Source organism: Monodelphis domestica, chromosome 6 (assembly GCF_027887165.1).
Source record: "Monodelphis domestica isolate mMonDom1 chromosome 6, mMonDom1.pri, whole genome shotgun sequence".
Classification (NCBI taxonomy): Eukaryota; Metazoa; Chordata; class Mammalia; order Didelphimorphia; family Didelphidae; genus Monodelphis; species Monodelphis domestica.
In genome coordinates, this window is record NC_077232.1 from 80,269,399 (window position 1) to 80,291,466 (window position 22,068).

The 22,068-nt window shown below is 34.1% G+C and overlaps 1 protein-coding gene across 8 annotated transcripts in view; it reads right to left on the reverse strand.

Annotated features, from left to right (window-relative positions):
* ZFYVE28 (zinc finger FYVE-type containing 28) overlaps positions 1 to 22,068 on the reverse strand; it is a 267,258-nt gene that overhangs the window by 147,361 nt on the left and 97,829 nt on the right. For all 8 annotated transcript variants that reach the window (XR_008913103.1, XM_007496838.3, XM_007496839.3 and 5 more), the window contains 2 exons: positions 14,987 to 15,124; positions 12,472 to 12,674 (listed from right to left, as the gene is read on the reverse strand). Coding sequence is in view for 7 of the 8 variants with exons in the window: in XM_007496838.3 (XP_007496900.1) it covers positions 12,472 to 12,674; positions 14,987 to 15,124 (341 nt within the window). In the remaining variant the exon portion in view is untranslated. The remainder of the gene's footprint in view (positions 1 to 12,471; positions 12,675 to 14,986; positions 15,125 to 22,068) is intronic.

Below are 22,068 nucleotides of genomic sequence, written 5' to 3' on the forward strand. Positions count from 1 at the left end.
AAATTAACCATTCATTTTTGTAATGCTGTATCTTATTTGATCACAAATTCTTCCTTTGTCCATAAGTCTGACAGGTAAATTTTCCCATATTCCCCTAATTTGTTTATGGTATCCTTCTTTATTTCTAGATCAAGTGCCCATTTTAACTTTATCTTGGTGAATGGTGTGAGATGTTGGCCTATGTCTAGTTTCTGCCATATTCCAGTTTTCCCAACAGTTTTTGTCAAATAGTGCGTTCTTTCTCCAGTAGCTTGGATCTTTGGGTTTATTGAACACTAGGTAATTATGGTCATTAACTATTGTGTGTTGACTTCCTATGATCTACTACTCTATTTCTTAAACTAGTATTCGAGTGTTTTGATGATTATTGCTTGATAGTATGGTATGAGCTCTGGTATGGCTAAGCCTCCTTCCTTCATATATTTTTTTTCATTTATTCCCCTTATATTCTTGACCACATGAATTTTTTCTAGTTCTAGGAAATAATTTTTGGGTTGTTTGGTTGACATGGCACTGAATAGACAAAATAACTAGGTAGAATTGACATTTTTATTATATTAGTTCAGTCTATTCTTGAATAATTAATAATTTTCCAATTATTTAGGTCTGACTTTATTTGTATGAAGTGTTTTGTAATTATGTTCATATAGTTGCTGGTTTTGTTAAATATACACCTAAGTATTTTATATTGTCTATATCTATTTTACATGGAATCTCCTTTTGTATCTCTTGCTGTTGAATATTGTTGATAATAAACAGGAGTGCTGATAATTTAGGTGAGTTTATTTTGTATTCTGCAACTTTGCTAGTTAATTGTTTCTATTAGTTTTTCAGTTGGTTCTCTGGGGTTCTCTATGTGTACCATCATATCATCTGCAAAGAGCGGTAGTTTCATTTCCTTATTGCCTATTCTAATTTCTTCCATTTTTTAGCTCTTATTGTTATAACTAGCATTTCTAGTAAAATATTAAAGAGTAGTGTGATAATGGGCATCCTTCTTTCCCCTCTGATCTTACTGGGAATGATTATAGTTTATCCCCATTAGAGATAATACTTGATGATAGCTTTAAATAGATGCTGTTTATCACTTTAAGGAAAGCTCCTTGTATTCCAATGTTTTCTAATGTTTTTATAAGGATATAATATTTTTATAAGGGTCTTGTATTTTGTCAAAGTTTTTTTCTGCATCTATTGGGATGATCATATGATTACTGTTGGTTTTGTTATTGATATGGTCAAATTACACCAATAGTTTCTCTAATAATGAACTATCATTGCATTCCTGGTATAAAAACTACCTGGTCATGGTATATGATCCATGTGATATAATGTTGTATATTCCTTGCTAGTATTTACATGAAAATTTGACATCAATAAATATTCATTAGAGAGACTGTTCTATGGCTTTCTTTCTCTGTTTCAGCTCTTCCTGGTTTGGGTATCAATACTATAATTGTATCATAAAAGGAATATGAAAAAATTCCTTTTCCCTAATTTTCCCAAATAGTTGGTGTAGTATTAGAGTTCATTTTTCTTTGAAAGTTTGACAGAATTTACTTGTAAATCCATCTGGCCCTAGGGTTTTTTCCTTAGGAAATTCATTGATAAATTGTTCAATTTCTTTTTCTTTGATAGGGTTGTTAAAATATTCAATTTCCTGTTTTGTTAACCTGAGCAGTATATATTTTTGTGAATATTCATCTACTTCACTTAGGTTATCAAATTTATTGACATCTAGCCAGGCAAAATTACTCCCAATAATTGTTTTAATTTCTTCTTTGTTAGTTGTGATTCACTTTCATTTCTAATACTAGTAATTTGGTTTCCCTTACATTTTAAAATCAAATTAACCAGAGGCGGAGTCACAATGGCAGATTAGAAGCAGCAGAAGTTCTGACCTCTGAACACCCTTCCTAACCAATCACAAACTGAATGCTCCTAGGGGACTGAAAATCAAACCTAACAACAAGATAGAGTCAAGGAACCCTCCTGCTGGACACAATTCAAAAGATACACCCCCACCCCAAGCCAGAATCTGAAAACACTCAGGTTTAAGGGGAAGGCCGAAGGAAGGTCCCAGAACCGCTATCCCTCCTCCCCCCGCCACACCTAGATTACTAAACCTCCAGAGACAGCAGTAACCTCTGGGCAGGCAAAGGCTCTGGTCTGGAAGGTGTACCTTACAGGCAGGACGTCAAACACAGGCAGCAGGGAAGGAGCTGGAAAGGGAGCATAGAGCGGGCAGCCTGGTCACAGTGGCTGAGACCCTCCATATTGCTCCAGTCTTCCAGGAGGTTTTGGCCTCAGAGCACATCCAGCCCAACCCAGCTGAACTTAATCCCATCAAAAGTCTTCAGAGGTCAGAGAATCCTAAACTCAAACACCCCTTCCCCACAGACTGCTGGACTTTAATCAAATCAATGGCCTCCAGAGGACAGGGAAGCTCAAACTCTAACACCCATCCCCACCAACTGCACAGAGAGATTTCCTGAAAAAGCTCCAAGAGGAGAGACTGACAGAAATCCCCCAAAACCCCCAAAAATGAGAGGAGCAAGAGCACAGACAAATACAGGGAGCAAAGAAAGGGTAAATAAGAGCAAACAACAGAAAAAGAAGAAAGAAATTACAATAGACAGCTTCTGTACAGACAATGATCTAAGAGCAAACGAAACAGAGGAGGAGGCAAGCAATAAAACAGAAATCCCAGCAAATTGGATACAAGCTTTGGAAGGACACAAAATGCAATTCAAAACACAATTAAGAAAGGCTGAAGACGATTGGGAAAAGAATTTTAAAACTAAGATAAGTCATCTGGAAACAGAAAATAGTGTCTTGAAAGCCAAAGTCAACCAGCTTGAAAAATGAGGCAAAGGAGATGAAAGATGAGGCAAAGGAGATGAAAGATGAGGCAAAGGAGATGAAAGATGAGGCAAAGGAGATGAAAGATGAGGTAAAGAGGATTAAAGATGACCTTCAAAGAAATCAGACCAGAAGAAGAAGGATGATGAAAAAAGCCAGGGATGAAATTCAGTCTTTAAGAACCAGAATACAACAACTAGAATTAAGTGACCTCACAAGGCAGCAGGACACTATAAAACAAAATGAAAAGATTGAAAAAATTGAGGAAAATATGAAAGATCTCATTCACAAAACAGAAGATTTGGAAAATCGTTTGAGGAGAGACAATTTAAGAATCCTTGGTCTACCAGAAGACCTATAGTAGTAGTAGTCTCTCGGTAACCGAGGATGACAATTGTCTTTGTGCGCTTTCATTGGTGATGTAGATGAGTGTGCACAAAGACACTTGTGCGTGAAGGAGATTTAAGTGGAAAAGTTGATGCACAGAGACAGTCCCACTCTCTTGGCGTTGGAAGCCTGGGTCCAGTGACATGGGAAAAGAAGACCATGACAAAAGAAAAAGCCTGGACCTAATACTACAGGAAATTATTCAAGAAAACTGCCCTGATATTCTAGAACAAGAGGGAGAAGTGGAGATTGAAAGAATCCACAGATCACCTAGTGTACTTAATCCCCAATTGACAACACCCAGGAATATTATAGCCAAATTCAAGAACTATCAGACCAAAGAAAAAATATTACAAGCTGCCAAGAAGAAGTCATTCAGATACCATGGAACCACAGTGAAGATAACGCAGGATCTGGCTGCATCCACACTGAAGGACTGAAAGGCATGGAATATGATATTCCAGAAAGCAAAGGAACTAGTTCTACAACCAAGAATCAACTACCCATCAAAACTGACTATATTCTCACAGGGGAAAGTATGGTCATTCAACAAAATAGAAGAATTCCAAGAATTTGTAAAGAAAAGATCAGACCTGAACAGAAAATTTGATGTCTAAGCTCAGAACTCAAGAGAATCATCAAAAAGGTAATTTAAAAAGAGGGGGGGGGAGAGAAAAACAAAACAAAACACCTTTTTAAAGAGACTCAATAAGTTAAAATGTTATGTAACCCTATAAGAAAAGAGGTCATTGGTAACTCTTAAAAACTGTTATCACCTGGGCAGCTAGAAGAATTACACTTAGAGGGAACAGTGACAAACTGTATAGGATGAAATGATAAGACATAAACAGGTATATAGATATATGTATGCATAAATGCATATACATGTATATATATATGTATATATATATATACACAACTAGAATTAAAAGAGAGGTTAATACTAAAAGAAATGGGAAAAGAAACAAAAGGGGTAAATTTATATGTCACAAAGAAGCTCATGGCGGGAGGGGGAGAGAACATCAATACAGTGGAAGGGTAAAGAGGTTGGAGATAGGAAATACTCAACTCTTACATACATTGAAATTGACCCAAAGAGGGAAGAACAATCCAATCCATTGGGGCAGAGAATAGATTTATGCCCTATAGAGGAGTAGAAGGGTAATAAATGGACTGGTGGAAAGGGAAGCACAAGGGAGGGAGAGGGTTGGGGTAGTTTTAGAAAGACTACAGGGAAAATAAGCGGGGAATAAGAAGGGAGGAGGGTAGAAAGGGAAGTAAAATAAGGGTGGAAACTAGGGGGGCTGGTTAAAAATTAAAATTAAACATTAAAAATTAAAAAAAATTAAAAATAAACATCGGTGTAGAAGGAAATAGTAGAAGAAGAAAAGGCAGGACCAGGAGTAGAAATCAAAATGCAGGGAATACACAGCTAGTAATATAACTCTGAATGTGAATGGAATAAACTCACCGATAAAAAGGAAGCAAATAGCAGAGTGGATTAGAAGCCAAAACCCTACCATATGCTGTCTATAAGAAACATACTTGAGGAAGATAGATATGAAACACTGTGGGAGTAGAAACACCAAAGAAAATCAACTGCTTGAATACATGGATTGAAGGGATATGGCTGGGGATGTAGACTCTAAATGGGCATCCTAGTGCAAACATCAATAACATGGAAATAGATTATGATCAAGGACACAAGTAATACCCAATGAAATTGCGCATTGGCTGTGGGAAGGGTGGGTAGAGGAGAAGGAGGGAAATAATGTGATTATTGTAACCAAGGAATAATGTTATAAATTAACTAAATAATTCAATGGGGAAAAAATAAAATTAAATTAACCAGTGGTTTATATATATATATATATTTTTTTTTCATAAAACCCTCTCCTTGTCTTATTAGTTCATTGGTCTTCTTACTTTTATTTATGCCCTTTGATTTTGAAGATTTCCAATTTGGTGTCTAAATGAGGGTTTTTATTTTGTTCTTTTTCTTAGTTGCATACCCAATTCACTGATCTGTTCTTTCTATATTTTACTGATGTAAGCATGTAGTGATCTAAATTGCCTCCTAAGTATAGCTTTGACTACATCTCATTAGTTTTGGTATGTTGTCTCCTCATTGTTGTTCTCTTATGAAATTGTTGATTGTTTCTATGACTTGTTCTTTGATCCATTTTTCCCTTATAAGATGTTTCCCATTAACTTTTAGTCTTTCTTTTTGTAGTTCTTTGTTGAATGTAATTTTTATTACATTATGGTCTGAGAATGATACATTAAATATTTCTACTATACTATATTCATTTGTGAGGTTTTTGTGTCATATGATATGGTCAATTTTTGTGAAGATACCATGTACTACTTAGTAAAAGGTATATTCCTTCCTATTTCCATTCAGTTTTCTACAGAGGTTTATCAAATCTAACATTTAACTTTTATTTATCTCCTTAACTTCTTTCTTTTTTGTTGCTGTTGTTGGATTATTGATCTATTTTGAAGAGGGGAAAGTTGTAACATTCTACTGTCTATTTCCTCCTCTAACTCATTTAACTTCTTTAGGAATCTGGATGTTATGCCATTTGGTACATATATCAGAATTTATATTAGTTCATTGTCTATGATACCATTTATTAAGATGCAATTTCCTTCTTTTCTCTTTTGATTAGATCAACTTTTACTTTTGTTTTGTCTGAGATTGTGATTGCTATCCTTGCTTTTTTAATTTTAGCTAAAGCATAATAGACTAAGCTCCAGCCCCTTATTTTTACTCTGTGTGTATCTCCCTGCTTTAAGTGTATTCCTTGTAGAAGGTATATTGTGTGATTTTGGTTTTTAAACCACTCTGTTATCTTTTTCCATTTTATGGGTGAGTTCATCCTATTCATATTTACAGTTATGATTACTAATTGTGTGTTTTATCCCTCATCTCATTTTCTCTCTCTCTCTCTCTCTCTCTCTCTCTCTCTCTCTCTCTCTCTCTCTCTCTCTCTCTCTCTCTCTCTCTCTCTCTCTCTCTCTCTCTCTCTCTCTCTCTCTCTCTCCTGCCTTTCAGTCCTTCTCTGTTCACAAATGCTTTGCTTCTAAGCACCACCTCTCCCAGTTTGTCCTCTTTTTTCCCCACTTCTTCCCCTTCTCTCATTCTCCTTTTCTTCCTACTTCCCTATAGTGCAAGGTACGTTTCTATAATTGACTGAGTATGGATGATTTTCCTACTTTGAGTTAATTCCAATGAGAGTAAAATTCAAGCATTATTAACTCATCTTACTCTGCTTACTCCCCTTTTTCTATATTGTCCTAGGAGTGATAAAATGTTTAAATATCTTAAGTATTTTAAGTATCTTGAATATTTAAATACTTTATATCTCTCAAGTATCACACACACACACACACACACACACACACACACACACACACACACATATCTTAAGTATCTTATTTCCTAGGTAGTAATATACTCAATTCAACCTTATTCAAACCCTAAGTTTTCACTTTTCTGTTTACCTTTTTATGCTTCTATTGAGCGTTGAAATTGGTCATCAAATTTTCTTTTCAGCTCTAGTTTTTTGTCAGGAATATCTGAAAGTCCTTTCTTTCATTAAATGGCATTCCCCACTCCACGCTCTTCCCCCCAGAGGGTTATACTCAGTTTCATTGGGATGTGATTCCTGGTTGTAGGGCTAGATTTTTTTGTCTTTCAGAATATCATATTCATTTCTTTCTGATCATTTAATGTAGAAGCTGCCATATTTTATGCAATCATGACTATAGCTCTACAATATTTGAAGTGTTTATTTTTTGGCTGCTTGCAGTACTTTTTCTTTGATCTGGGAATTTAAGTTTTGCTCTAATAATCCTGGGATATTTTGTATTCAGAAGTGATTGGTGGCACCTTTCAATTTCTATTTTCTCTTCTTGCTTAAGGATATCAAGAGAATATCAGTTTTCCCTGATAATTTCTTATAATATGATGTCCAAGTTCTTTTTTTTCATAGTTTTTGGGTATTCTGATGATTTTTAGATTGTCTCTCCTGGATCTATTTTTTTTCCAGTAAGGTATTTCAGATTTTCTTCCATTTTTTTCATTTAAAAAAATTTATCTTGTTGTTTCCTAATGCCTTATGGAGTCATTAGCTTCCATTTGCTCAATTCTAATTTTTAGGGAGTTATTTTTTTCTTTACATTTTGTGTTTCCATTTCCATTTGGTCTATTCTAGTCTTTGGGTAATTGTCTTCTTCAGTGGTTTTCCCTCTCTCCATTTCCTTTTGGCCCATTCCAGTTTCCAAGTAGTTAAATCTTTCCATCATATATTTTGTTATTTTATTTTAAAACTTCTTTTCAAGTTCTTCCAAAAGGTCTTTTAGGGCTTGAAATCTTTTCTCACTTTCCTTTGAGGTTTCATATGTTTCCCTTTTGCTATTGCTGTCCTTTTGAGTTTATATTTTTATCTTCCCTGTTAAAATAATATTCTAAAGTTAGGTTTGTTCTTTATCTTTTGCTCATTTTTTTAGTTGTTATTCCCCCATCCCACCACCTTGTTGTCTTGTCTATCTTCTCAAGTTTTGCTCTGTTCCTGAGGTAGAGAGTGGTACTCAAAAAAAAATACAGTGTAGAAATAGAGCCAAAATGGCAGAGTAGGAGCATGAAAATCCTCTCCAACCAATTTTAATATAATTCCACAAAACTGTTATAGGAATGAAAGAACCAACAAGGAGACAGACTGAAACAACTTTCACGAAGAAAAATCAAAGCTTGCTGTGTAGCTTTCTCTGGTACTTAGGGTAGACCCAGATTTTTGGGGTCTCTCAGTGTGTACTTCCAGGGAGTGGACCAGCAGGCTTCTTGTGGAAAGGCTTGCAGTAGTTTTTTCCAGCTGAATTCTGCTCCCCCTGCTTTCAGATTCCTTTGTCTCCTGTAGTTGGGCTGTTTCCCACTCTGTTCTTTTGTTACTTCAGGTCACATGGAAGTGGATAGGATTAGCATCAGGTTGCTCCTCCACTTTGCCAACAAATTGTCTCAGGCTGTTTGGCAGTGAGTAGAGTTGTACTGACATACAAATGCAAGTTCTCCAAGATGTAGCACTCACTGGGTTATTTTCCCCTCTCACCCTAGTGAGATGTGTTCCTCCTTCTTTACTTTGTTTTGAGGCAGTTTATTTTCAATTTTTGTGTTTAAAGGGTTTGGCAAGCTGAACATCCCTTAGTCAGTCATCTTAACTTCCAGCACACATCTCTCCACTCATTATTTCTTACAGAAGAATACTATCACACTAACTGTTCTTCAATTTATAGACATCTATTTTCTTTAATATTCTTTGCTACTGAAAGAAGCATAGCTATAAACATTTTGGTGTACCTGGGGCCTTTCTATTACTGATATCCTTAGAGTACATGCCATAAATAGGATCACTACATCCAATATTATGAACATTTTCATATCTTTCACAGCTTAATTTTGTTACTTTTCTGGATATTTGAAATGACTCACAATTCCACAGTGATTAAGTGCAATAGTCTTCTCATAGCTCCTCCAATATTGACTTCTTAAATATTTTATCAACTTTGCCAAATTGCTGAATAAAATACAAAACCTCAGAATTTTTATTTGCATTTCAATTACTATTAGTGCTTTGAAATCACTTAATGTAATAGAAATGCCTTTTTATATTATAAATTCATTTGTTAATTCCTTACATATCTCAGATAGTGTTCTTCAGTCATATCAGGTATGTCCAAATCTTTGTGACCCCACTGGGATTTTCTTGGCAAAGATACTGGGTGGTTTGCCATTTCCTTCTTCAAGCTCATTTTTCAGATGACAGAAACTAAAGCTAATAGAGTTAAGAAATTTGCCTACTAACTACTAGTGTCTGAAGCCAGATTTGAACTCAGGTCTCCCTGAACCAGGACTGGTGCTTTATCTCCTGTGCTACTTAGCTGCTCCTAAATGCTTGGGGCACATTACCCAGGCAAGAAATTTCTCTTTAACAAAAATTGCTAGAAAAATTAGAAATCCGTATTAAAAAAAAAACAAACATGATTAAAACAAAGATCTTACACCACATGCTATAACAAACTCAAACTGGTTATATGTCAATTTAAAAAATCAGAATAGAACTATCTTTCACATCAATGACTAAGAAATGAATTCTAAACCAAAGGATAAAGGTGATTACAAAAGGCAAAGTACATGATTCCAATCACACAAAAGGCTTTTGCAGGAACAAAATTAAATCAACTAGGATAAGAAAGGAAATGATCTATTAAGGGGAAAGAAAACTTTCTACCATATAATCTTTGATAAAGATCAGATATTACTATACATAATTAACTAAGAGAAACATGTAAAATAAAAAAATATTCCTTAACAGAAGTGGCTAAATATTAATAGTTTTCAAAATAAGAATTTAAAACTATTAACAACTATATAAAAGAATATACCAAATTGCTAATAATAAGAGAAAGACAAATAAAAACAATTCTGAGAGTTCACTTCATATCTTATAGATGGACAAAGATAGTAAAAATACAGGCATACTCATGCACTGTTGGTAGAGCTGTGAACTGGTGTAATCATTCTGGAAATAATTTTATGACTGCTAAGAAAATGACTAAGATGTTTATCAAAATATCAATCAATCCACAAGTACTTGTTAAATATCCTACTATGTGCTCTGGCACTGGGGATACAAGTAAAGAGGATGGAACAATTTCTATTGATAATGAGTTTACATTCCAATAAGGGATCTGTGAATTTCAAAACTACTCAACCATATTCAGACCATTCTTTAGAATATGGGATTTAGCTTAATTTCCTGATCAATAACAATAGAGATACTTGGAATAACAGAATCAGGTCTTGGAAACTACAATCTTCACCCTGCTCAGGGTAACAAGATCAGGAAAAGCTGTAGCAAAACTCAAGATTTAATTATTTGAAAATATGGCCTTCAACAGACATGTGCAAAAAGGACAGACCTCTGGGTGGTCCTAGGTTAAGCTAGAGCCACCATTGGTACAGGGAAACACAGGAAGTGAGAGAGAGGACAGCTCAGGAGTTCTGGGGGCTTCCTGTGTGGAGGGAAGAAGGTGGTGGTGGTTGGAGCCTGGTGCTTGGAGTGGAGGCCCTCAGACTGTTTCTCCATTTTGGTCACGTGAGTGATAGGGACTGATCTCTTTTCTTTGCCTTGGCTATCCAAGGCTTGGGCCTTTGGCTCAGCTTAAGCAGAGTGGGTATTTAAGCCCTATTTACTTCTCTCCCTTTTCCTCCTCTCTCTCTTTCCCTCTAATACTTTTCTTCCTCCTGTTTGTAATTAAAACACCATAAAAAGGTTAACAGCTGACTTGAGTTTTCATTTAGGAATTACATAGCAGAATTCCTTGGCGACCTTAAATTAATATATATCAGTCTTTTAAAGTGATTTCCATATCACAGAACCCAATAATTACATATAAATACCTGTGCAAATATAAAGTTAATAAAGTAAAAATACATACAAAATATTTCATTACAAGGTAGTTTGGGAGGAAGATTGGGAGTTGGGAGAGATAAGGAAAGGCTTTGGGTAGAAGACAGTATCTGAGTGGCACCTTAAAATTGGAGAACTCTATAAAGCAAAGTCAAGTAGGAAGAGTGCCTTTCAAGCATGAGGGACAGCAATTGAAAATGGACTTGGAAAATGGAATGATGTGTATAAGGAACAAAGAGAAGGCCAGTTTGGCTACATTGAAGAACTGGGAGAGGAGCAATGTTCAATAGGGGTGAAAAGATAGGTTGTGGATAGATAGTAGATCTTAAAAACTAAACAAAGGAATTTATAGTTCACTATAGAGATAGGCATATACCCCAAGGAAATCAATGATTAAAAAAGGCCCATATACATCAAATATTAATAGAAATTTTTACAGTTGTAAAGAACTGCAAACAAATAGCTATCCATCAACTGGATAAAGAGTTAAACAAATTATGGTACATAAATTTAGTGGAATAGTATAATTCTGTAAGAAATAATAATTATTGGGAATAAAGAAAAGCATAAGAAGGCTGAAATGAATTTATATCAAATTTTTAAAAAGCACACTGATGACAACAATCTAAGTGGAAAGAACTACCACAAAATAATTGAAACTGAATGCCATAAAATTATACTGACCACTAGGTCAAAAGAAGAATATGAGAAAGTGCATTCTTTCCTATCGGTGTGGAATATTATGAATAATGGTCAGACTTCTTTGATGTGTTGGTCAGTTTTGATACACTGGGTTTATTTTCTTTTCCATTCTTTGCTATAAGAGATGGATCTCTGAGGTATAGGAACATTGAGAACTACAATTAAGTAAAAAAAAGATAATAAAACTGTATTTTTTCAAATATATATATCATTATACATGTATAACCCAGTAGAATTGCTTGTTAGCTCTGCTAGTGGGGAGGTAAGAGGGGTGGGAAAGATTGTGAATCATGTAACCATGGAAAAATAGTCTAAATAAATAAATTAAAAATTTTTAATTAAAAAATAAATATATATTATTAAGGAAGTATATGGTTAGTGTAAGGGTGAAAAGGGGTTAAATTTAATCTTTACATTAGGAAAAGAGGTGGTTCAGTTATGTATTAAGAGGCAAAATATGGACAACCAAAACTTTATACTGGTATGCACTTAATGATAAAAGGCCTGGACTCTAGAGAAGGAATTCTTAACCTGAGGTCTACAGACTTGGTTTTTCAACATCATGATAAAATTCCAATATTTATTTTATAAATTTAAAAACATTATTCTGAAAAATGATTTCAGTTTGGTTTCACTAGACTGTCAGAGGAATTTGGGCACAAAAAGGTAAAGAAGGCTTCCTGCATGTTGAGTGGTTAAAAGAACATGGACAAGATTTGCACATGATGAGAGAGAGATAGAAATCTGGTATTCTCTAATGGAGGAAGTACTCATATTAATTAGATCATGAATCCTCTGAAATGTAATAAACACTTAATAAATGCATGATAAATTGATTAGTTTCACACATTGGAATTTGCCCACAACCAAAATAGCCTTCAACATGTAATGAACATTTTGGCCATTTGACTTTATAAATTAATCAATCACTGTGCTTAGGAAATAATATAAACCTTAAAGTTTTGAAAATTTAGCTACAGCCACAGAAAAATAATATGAAAGTTACACTTATGAATGTTCATTGCAAATATGAATACCATTTAAAATTTACCTCAACTCAAATTCAGCAAATAGGACATCAAAGTGTTTGAGAGACTCTTTCATTTTTTCTGTATAAATGTTTAAATCTCTTAAGGCTTGGTCCCGAATGAGGTTTCTAAGTTCTTCCAAGCTACGTGTCAGATCCTTGGCCAGTGGCCTCATGGCCATGCTCTCTATTTCACGATTCATGATAATTGAACCTGCAGACAAACACTGTTGAAACAGGAGAGATGAGAAGGATAGAGTCTGAACTACATATCATTTTTATCATATATATTTCCTTAGTTGTGACTGTCCAAATTAGGTACAGAATTAGATAGAAATACATTTTGTTGGCCCTCTGATTCTAGTTATTTAGAAAATATTGGGAATTAGGGCAAAACCAATACCACTTCTAAGAAAACATTTTGTAAAATTGAAAAAAAAAGACAAAATTAATTTGCTTTCCTCTACATAATTTTTAAATTCCCATGCTTGTGAATTTAGTTATTCGTCTAATGTGGCAACTGCTAGAAAAAAACTATAATTCTAACAATTTTATAATAGTTTCTTGTGCCTAATATATGGCAAAAAGATATTCCTATGAGAACATTCCTTTTCCAATACCAGTCAAATAAATTTTCACTAATATGTAAAGTTAGAGATATAAATAAAGCTAGGGCAAATCTTCTAGAAAAAGGTGTTTCAGTAAATTTTTGGGAAAAAAGTAAAAAGCATATTTCTTTCAATCTCAGTGTCATCTGTAAAAATTAGACTTAAAAATTAGATTCGGGGTTCTTGTTTTGTGTACTAGTAACTTTTGGCCATCTGGTGAAACCTTCAATGACCCCCTTACCAGAATAGCATTTTAAATGCATAAAATAAAACACATAGGGAACAACTTATACTGAAATATGATTATCAAAACTTTTAATGCATTCACAGCCACAGAGGTTAAGAACCTCTGGATTACATGATCTCAAATAACTCTTTATTGCCCTAAATCAACGATGCCCTTTCGAACTCCAGGCAGCTAGGTGACACAGAGCAGGGGTCATGGAATCAGGAGGACTTGAATTCAAATCTAGCCTCAGTCACTTACTAGTTATGTGACCCTGAGTAAGTCATGTAACCCTGTTTGCCTCAATATCCTCATCTGTAAAATGATCTGGAGAAGGAAATAGCAAACTGTTCCAGTACCTTTGCCAGGGAAACCCCAATTGGGGTTACAAAGAGCCACATATGATTAATCAACTAAAATATTTCAAATTTTAGGAGATAAATTGTCCAACTTTTCAGCATCAGCTCCCTAATACAAATGTTGTAAAGATCTCAAGACTTCAAGAAAATAAAGTCTTCCTCATAAAAAAAAATTGAGCACAACCATTTTAGGGAAATAAGCATAACTGTCATACTCAAGAATATGACATTAAAAGCAGTTCCACCAAAATGAATTTTTTAAAATTCAAAGATATTTTATTTTCCCAATTGCATGTATCCAAAATTATAAGATTCAAACCATCTCCATCCCCCACTTCCTTCCACTCTAGTGATGGTAAGCAATCTGTTCTGGGCCATACATGTATTAATATGCAAAACACACTCCCATATTGGTCATTGTTGTAAAAGCACTCTTATACAAAACCAAAACTCCAAAATAACCATATGTACACTGATGTTAAAGATAGTATGCTTTAATCTGCATACACAAAATGAAGATTTATATTAGCAAAATGAGTTATTTTTAAAAAAAACAAGTCCTAGTTATTATAATTTACCAGCAACAGATTAAATTTACTTAAATTTCTTTGCTTTCAAAATTGAAAACATATATATGTGTATATACATACACATATATATATATACACACACACATAAATAGAAATTAAAGCTATAATTTCCAGTTTGTTTCTGCACTCATTAAAAATAATCAAATCTTGGGGGCAGCTAGGTAGCTCAGTGGATTGAGAGCCAGGACTAAAGATGGGATATGTCCTGGGTTCCAAACTGACCTCAGATATTTCCTAGTTGTGTGATCCTGGGTAAGTCATTTAACCCCCATTACCTAGCCCTTACTACTCCTCTGCCTTGGAATCAATATACAGTATTGATTCTAAGGTGGAAGGTAAAGGTTTAAAAAACAAAACAAAACACGTTTTTATAAAAAAGATCAAATGGCAAAATATCCAATTTAAATTTTATTTTCTTTAACACATGAATGGGAAAATTATGTTCATAGAATGGGGTAGTGGAAAAAGCCCTTGTCATAGTGTTAAAAAAAACCTAGATTCAGATCCCAGTTCTGTCATTTCTTAGATTTGTGGCCTTGGTAAGTAGTTTAATTCCTTTCAGTCTCAGATTTCTCATTTGAAAAATGACAACAATAATAACTGCTTCTTTTAAAAATTTGTTTTGAAGAAAGCAAGCTGAAAAAACTAAAGCAACAGACAGGTACAAATCTATATTGTTTCAGTTACACATACTAAAATAAAATACACTAATTGTTCAGTCATGCATATTTCAAAAAACAAAATTAGAAACACTACCTCTGCTCCAAACCAAAGCTGACCAGCCAGATTGTCATGACGTATCTCCTCTGGGAACTTAACACAAAAATCCCGATTTGCTCGATCACTTGGAATGCATTCATCCATTATCTGATTTATAATGTTTAACACATTATCCTGAAATAGAAGTAGTTTCAAATCATATAAATAACATTTTCCTGTACCACAAACTGATTTAAAATAATATGGTCAGGTTTTACAAATATATTGGTGTTTATCATCTGAAAATAAATATTCTTTTCATTGATAAATAATATATACCTGGAGCATTGCATAGAGCATAAATCTGGAGTTAGGAAGATTTGAGTTCAGCCTCAAATATTTACTAGCTGTGTAACCCTGGGTAAGTTACTTAATCTTGCTTGTTTCAGTTTCCTCATCTGTAAAATGAGCTGGAGAGAAGGAAATGGCAAACCACTCAAGTGTCTTTGCCAAGAAACCCTAAATGAGGTCACAAAGAGTCAGACATAACTGAATAACCTCAAAATACACATCTTTTAGTCTTGGTTTAGCCATTAAAAGGTCTTTCTTTGTCCTTTTAAGAAGTCCCCCTCTCAAATTGTCCTTCACTTACTCTGTATATATCTAGTATGTACATAGTTACTTGTTTTCTCCCTTATTTTAATGAAAGTTTATTGAAGGAAAGGGTTGGGTTGTTTTTTTTTTTGCCTTTCTTTATACCAACAAGTACTTAGCACAGTGCCTGGCACATAGAAAGTATTTAATTTAATTTAATTTAATTTATTTTTTGCTCATTGGCTGTCTTATTAGGCTGTATGTGTATAAAAGTTGTTATTAGTTACTCTAGATTGTTCCAGATAGAGCAGAACCAAAAATATGGCTTCTGTGTCACATGTAGTATTATTTCAATAATTAAAGTTTAGCTCCTGTGATGTTTAGAAATTCAAATTGATTTAAAGATTTTGCTCAAGTTCATCCAATCAACCAACAATTGAGTTAAAATTAAACTTCAATATCAAGACTCAATGTCTAGTGACATACTCATTTAAACTGGAATCATCCTGAATTACATAAAATAAAATTTGAGGGTAGTAAAATGAGGCTTGAGATGCCTCATTTCAAAGTTAGCCTATTACAGAAAAAAAAGATAAAAAATTTGTAATTTTGTTATATTACTGAGATAACTGTTAAGGAGGTTTTCCTGGATTCTGTTATTAAACAGTAAAGATTCAGCTGAACTATTCCCTCCAGTTATTTGATTTTCAGAAGTAATATTTTCTCATTATGATAAATTGTTCACTTTCCTTGAAAATAAAACCTCTATACAGTGACTTTGCAAGAATGAGGCTTTATCTGGAAATTACTTCATGACTTAAAATGAATCTAATAAAAATAGATAAATGTTCTATAACTAGTAATTTGAAGTGTTCAGAGTTTAAATACTATATGTAGACATTTGAAAAAGTAATTTTCTATGTCCCCAGTAATTTCATTTTACACAATTCTATAGCAGCAACTGACTTGTATTCAGAACAGTATTAATAAAAAAGAATCATTTCATTTCTTTTTCCTGATTCTACAAGCTTCTGCCATCATAAAACCTACAAAAGGAATGGGTGACAATTATATACATGAGGAGTTCAGATGAAGTTAGCAATCCATACTCTGGAAGAATGCCAGTCAATTTAGATGAACTATCCAATAAATAGTAAGCAAATGAATCCATGGCTTAATAGAGTTTCATGGAACATTCGAATGAACCAATTACAGTAAACTGCCTTATAAGCTAAAAATGAATGTACTCAAAAATGTAGGGATAGGGTTTAGTTTAAGAAACAAAAATCAATTAGTTGGCTATAAAATACCCAATACTTCATTCAACTGATACTGTTCCAGTGAAAATATAAGGGTCCTAATTTCATATCGTGATGAAAGTTATCCGTTTACCTTATATACAAGGTATGATTTCAAAATTAGTTAAAAGTCTTAACTAGAATAGTTGGAAGGCTGGCCTCTCCATTGGAACTTAGATCCCATAATTCTTCGGCTAAGTAAGGAAAAAAATATATCAAGGAGCACTCATTTTTTCTTAAACCCTTACCTTCCATCTTAGAATCTTAGAGTTCATCTTAGAATACTGTGTATTGGTTCTAAGGAAGAAGAGCAGTAAAGGCTAGGCAATGGGGGTCAAGTGACTTTCCCAGGATCACACAGCTAAGAAGTATCTGAGGCCAGATTTAAACCTAGGACTTCCTGTCTATAGGCCTGGCTCTCAATCCACTGAGCCACCTAGCTGCCCCCAAGCATTCATTTTCTATGGAGTTCAAAGGACAATGGCTTTAGACATATGAGACTTTATAGTTACTGAATACAACCCTTCATTTTATCTTTTTTTATTTACTTATTTATTATTATTATTATAAAACCCTCACCTTTTGCCTTAGAATCAATACTATGTATTAGTTCTAATACATAAGAGTGGTAATGGGGATGAAGTGACCTGCTTAGGGTCACATAGCTGGCAAGGGTCTGAGGCCAGATTTGAACCTAGGACCTCCCATCTCTAGGCCTGGCTCTCAATCCACTGAGCTACCCAGCTTCTCCCTAATCCCTTCAATTTAGATATGTTAACCAAGATCCAGAATAGTTAAGTATTATCCCTAGTCACACAGAAAAAAGATTGTGAATCTCACTTCTCTGACTCCAAATCCAGGAATCTTTCTATGGTGACATTTTGTCTCTATCAGAGGCAGAGAATGGGTAGTGATAACAGTCCAGGGAAAAGATTTGGAGACACGATGAGCCCCAATATTGATTCTATTTGATTTCTAATTCTACTGAATGGGGAGAGTGATAACTGGAGAAAATTGTAAATGCAAAATATTAATATCACTTTGGACAATATTGCTTGGGTATTAAAGACTGTGAATCTTAAAACTACTCAGACTCTACTTCAGAAGATTTGATTACGCTATTCCCCATTTTTAATAATGGAAGTACTTGGTCAGGAATGTATTGAGAACTTTTAAATTTACTCCACCCTACTCAGACAGTGCCTTAGGAGAAGATAAAGTTGCAAATTCCTGATTGAACAATGAAAAGTCCCCAACTCATACTTATAGTAAAGCAAAAACCCTAAGCTAGGTGGTCTATTTTTAGATCCAATACAAAAGGGTGCTAAATACCTATAAAGGTTAAATTAATCACTAAAAGGTCAAGCAACTTACAAAAGGCAAGCTTAACAAAAGAGGTGTGAAGTTTTAGTCTAACCAGAGAAGGTGAGAACCAAAGAAGATGAGAACTAAGAATGGGCAGTCTTAGGAAAAAGCGTCTACTATGATTGGTAGATGTGAAAATTTAGGGGAGGTGACATAAGAGAAAATTTCTTTAAAAGGAGAATTCAGTTCAGTTTGGAAGTAGTTCAGTTTGGAAGCTGAATTGGAGCTCTGAACTCAGTTCAGGAGTTTAGGAGTTCAGTGGAGGACTGGAGCTTGCTTGAAACGATCTTGTGGTGAGTGCTAAAGACTGACTTGCTCTCCCTTAGTCTCAGGCCTAGGCCATTTGGCCTAGGCCCTTTCTACTATTTTCTCTCTGTCTGTCTGTCTGTCTGTCTGTCTCCCTTTCCTTCCCTTAATTCCTTCATTTATATTAATTAAAATCTCCATAAAACCCAGCTGACTTGGGTACTTTCATGTTTGGGAATTTTCCCATGGCAACCACTTAAATTTAGATTTTTAAATCAAGGCACTATAAGTTATCTTTACAGTTTGGCCAAAACCTTTACAGTTTGGGCAATTCACAGTCTTAGAAATCACATTTTCATGGTTACAAGACTCAAAATTAGAAATATTGTTAAATATACACAGAGGGCAAACATTCATTCTCAAAGAAGTGCAATGACTGCGCCCTCATAGCCATAGTAAAGCCTACTTCATAGAGGTGTTGACAGGCTTAAGGGAGATCATGTATCTAAATAACATTTCAAAAACCAAAGTCCTATGTAAATGTTTATTATAGTTGTTACTTTTATAAGAAGAATACATAAATACATAAAAAATAAGTTTGAACTTATGAATGCTTCTGTGCTCTGGTGCAGGCCATCACCTCACATCTTGACTCAAGTCTGTCTTCACTCCAGTCCATCCTCTACTCATCTGTCAATATGGCCTTTCTAAAAAGCAAATCTGACCGTGTCATTCTCCCTACTCAATGAACTTCAGTGGTTGATGTCATGTTTTGTCACTGGCTATCTCATCTCTGCCTGCAAACTTCCCTGATTTCCTTCATGTCTCACTTAAACTCTTACCTTTAACAAGAAACCTGCTCCTGAACCCCCTCCCTCTCAAAGCTAGTATCTTCCCTCTGTTGATTTTCTCCAATTTAATCTGTTAAATATTTGTTTGTACATAGTTGTTTGCATGTTGCTTGCCTCTTTAGACTGTGAGCTCCCTGAAAGGAGGGTGTATCTTTTACCTTTCTTTGCACCTCCAACTCATAGAACAGTGCATGGCACACAATAGTCATTTAATACAACACAAGTTTTCTGTGTGAACAATCAATATTTAGGAAAATGGCTCCAAAATACCTCTGTAAAAACTACCCAGAGTAAAAATTAACATATTAAAAAATCAGTAGCACTTGTATGAAATAATGAAAAACAAAATAAATAGAAACAAGACAAAGTGGTATACAGCAACAGCAATATTGTTTGAAGAATAACTGTGAATGTTCACCATCAGAGAAAGACTTGGTAAACAGAAGTATGCATGATATAATTTTACACATGTGTTATGTACATATGTTTGTATGTATATTTATCTGTCTTTGTTTAATGGTGACTCTCTAGTGCTGGTTGGGAGGAATGGAGGGAGGGTGCTCAAAGTTTAAAATGTAACAAAAAATTTCATCTAATTTGAAAAATAATCAATAGCTACATTTTTATGAAAGCACAATAAGCTAGAGACCAAAGAAAACCTATCTAGATGATTCTTGACCATAAAACTTACAATAACAACTCTAATACCTAGCATTTATCTGATACTTTTTAAGATTTACAAAGCATTTCACATGTTATTTCACAAGATTCTCAAAATTAACATATACAGAAGGTGCTATTGTTATTCCAGTTTTACAAGTAACAAAACCAGCTGAGAGACTAAAAGTAACTTACATAGGGTCACACAGCTGAAAAAGTATAGGTAACTTGCTGAGGGACGCACAGCTAAAAATAATAGGACTAGATGGATTTTCAAGTGAATTCCATCTAATATTCAAAGAACAATTAATTCTCATGTTATAGAAACCATCTGCAAAAATTTGTTCAAGAATATAAATATGATCTTGACACTGAAAATAAGGGAGACATAAAGCAGAGAAAGAAACTTATAAACTAATATCCTTAATTAATAATGGCAAGAAATTCTACATAAAATTTTACCAAAAACTAATAAAATAGAGGCTAATTTTAAGTAGGTTGGATTTATGCAGTTGGTTCAATATTAGGATAACTATAAACATAAAAGACCTGCAGGATTATATTACAGATATAGAAAGAGTATTTAACAAAAGATGCCAATTTCTGACAAGAAATTAAAAAGCATAAGAATAAAGAGAATTCTCCTTAAAAAGGTTAAGTGAAAAAACTGAGTGGAACAATGAGTAGAGATAATGGGCTTAGTGTCAAGAAGAAGAGTTCAAATGCAGTCTCAGATACTTAGTCGCTATGTGACCTTGAGCAAATCACTTGACCTCTATTTGTCTCAGTTTCCTCAATTATAAAATGGGATGAATAAAAGCACCCACCTCCCAGGGTTATTGTGAGAATCAAATGAAATAATTTTGGAAAGTGTTTGGCACATAGTAGGTATTATATAAATGCTAATAGTAGTATATGTAGCAGCAACAATAGGAATACTAATAGTAATGGATAAATAGATGGACAGAGTGAATACATGCTGCAATACTTACTAATTGCCACCATGTTATGCACTGGCGATACAAATACAAACATGGAAGATGGTTCCCTACTCTGTTTTATACTACTGGAGAAAGACAGCACACCAAAGAGGAGCTAGAACTTAGGGAGTAGAGAGGAATAAATGGACATGGAAACTGCTGGGGAATATGAAAGAAGCATCGAAATAGGCAAAGCAAAGCCAAAGTTAGACTATCAGAGCCCAAGGGGGTTCTAGGGGCAGAATCCAAAGTTTTAGTGGGAATAAGTTGGAGAATAGAGACAATAAGACATGGAGATGGCTTTCTAAAAAGAACTAGACTAAAGGAATGATTTTCATCACCATTATTATTTGGAATAGTTCTAGAAATGCTAATTATAGCAATAAGTGGGGAAAAACAAACAAGAATGGAGAAAATAGAATTATCAAATTTTAAAGAGGATATAATGATTTATACTTAGAGAACTCTAGAGATTCAGCTAAAAATAACTAGAATGATAATTTCTGCAAAGTAGTTGTTAATTTTTTAAAAACTCACAAATCATCAACTCTTCTTTGGTCAATCATTCATTAAATATGTACTGTCAGCAAAATCTAACAGGAAGTTAAAAAGGAATTGCTTTCAAAGTAATCACAGAATTATAAAATAGTTGGGAATCTACTTACCGTAACAAACAGAAATTAGATGACTATAACTGCAAAACACTCTTCAGTAAAAGAAAAACAGAACTAAGTAACTATAGAGAGTAATTGTTTATAGATGGGAAACAGAAATACAATAAAAAGGACAGAATGGCCTAAATTAATTTACTTCTTCAATACAATACACTTTGAATTACTTTGCAGATCTAGAAAAATCTATAAGAACAAAGAATCAAGAATCTCACAGTAAATGATGACAAAAATTTAATAATATCCCTAGCAATGCCAGATTTCAAATTATACTACAAAGTAATAACTATCAAAATACTTTGATATTGGTTAAAAAAGGAATAAAAATCAATGGAATAGATTAAATTTACAACATCTAAAAGGATATGAACATAGTATCTTAGTGTTTGATAATTATATATAGACCTCCCCCCACTAAGGGTTAAGGGCACACTAAAGTTGAGAATACTTGAAAATGGTCTGTAGAAATTAGGG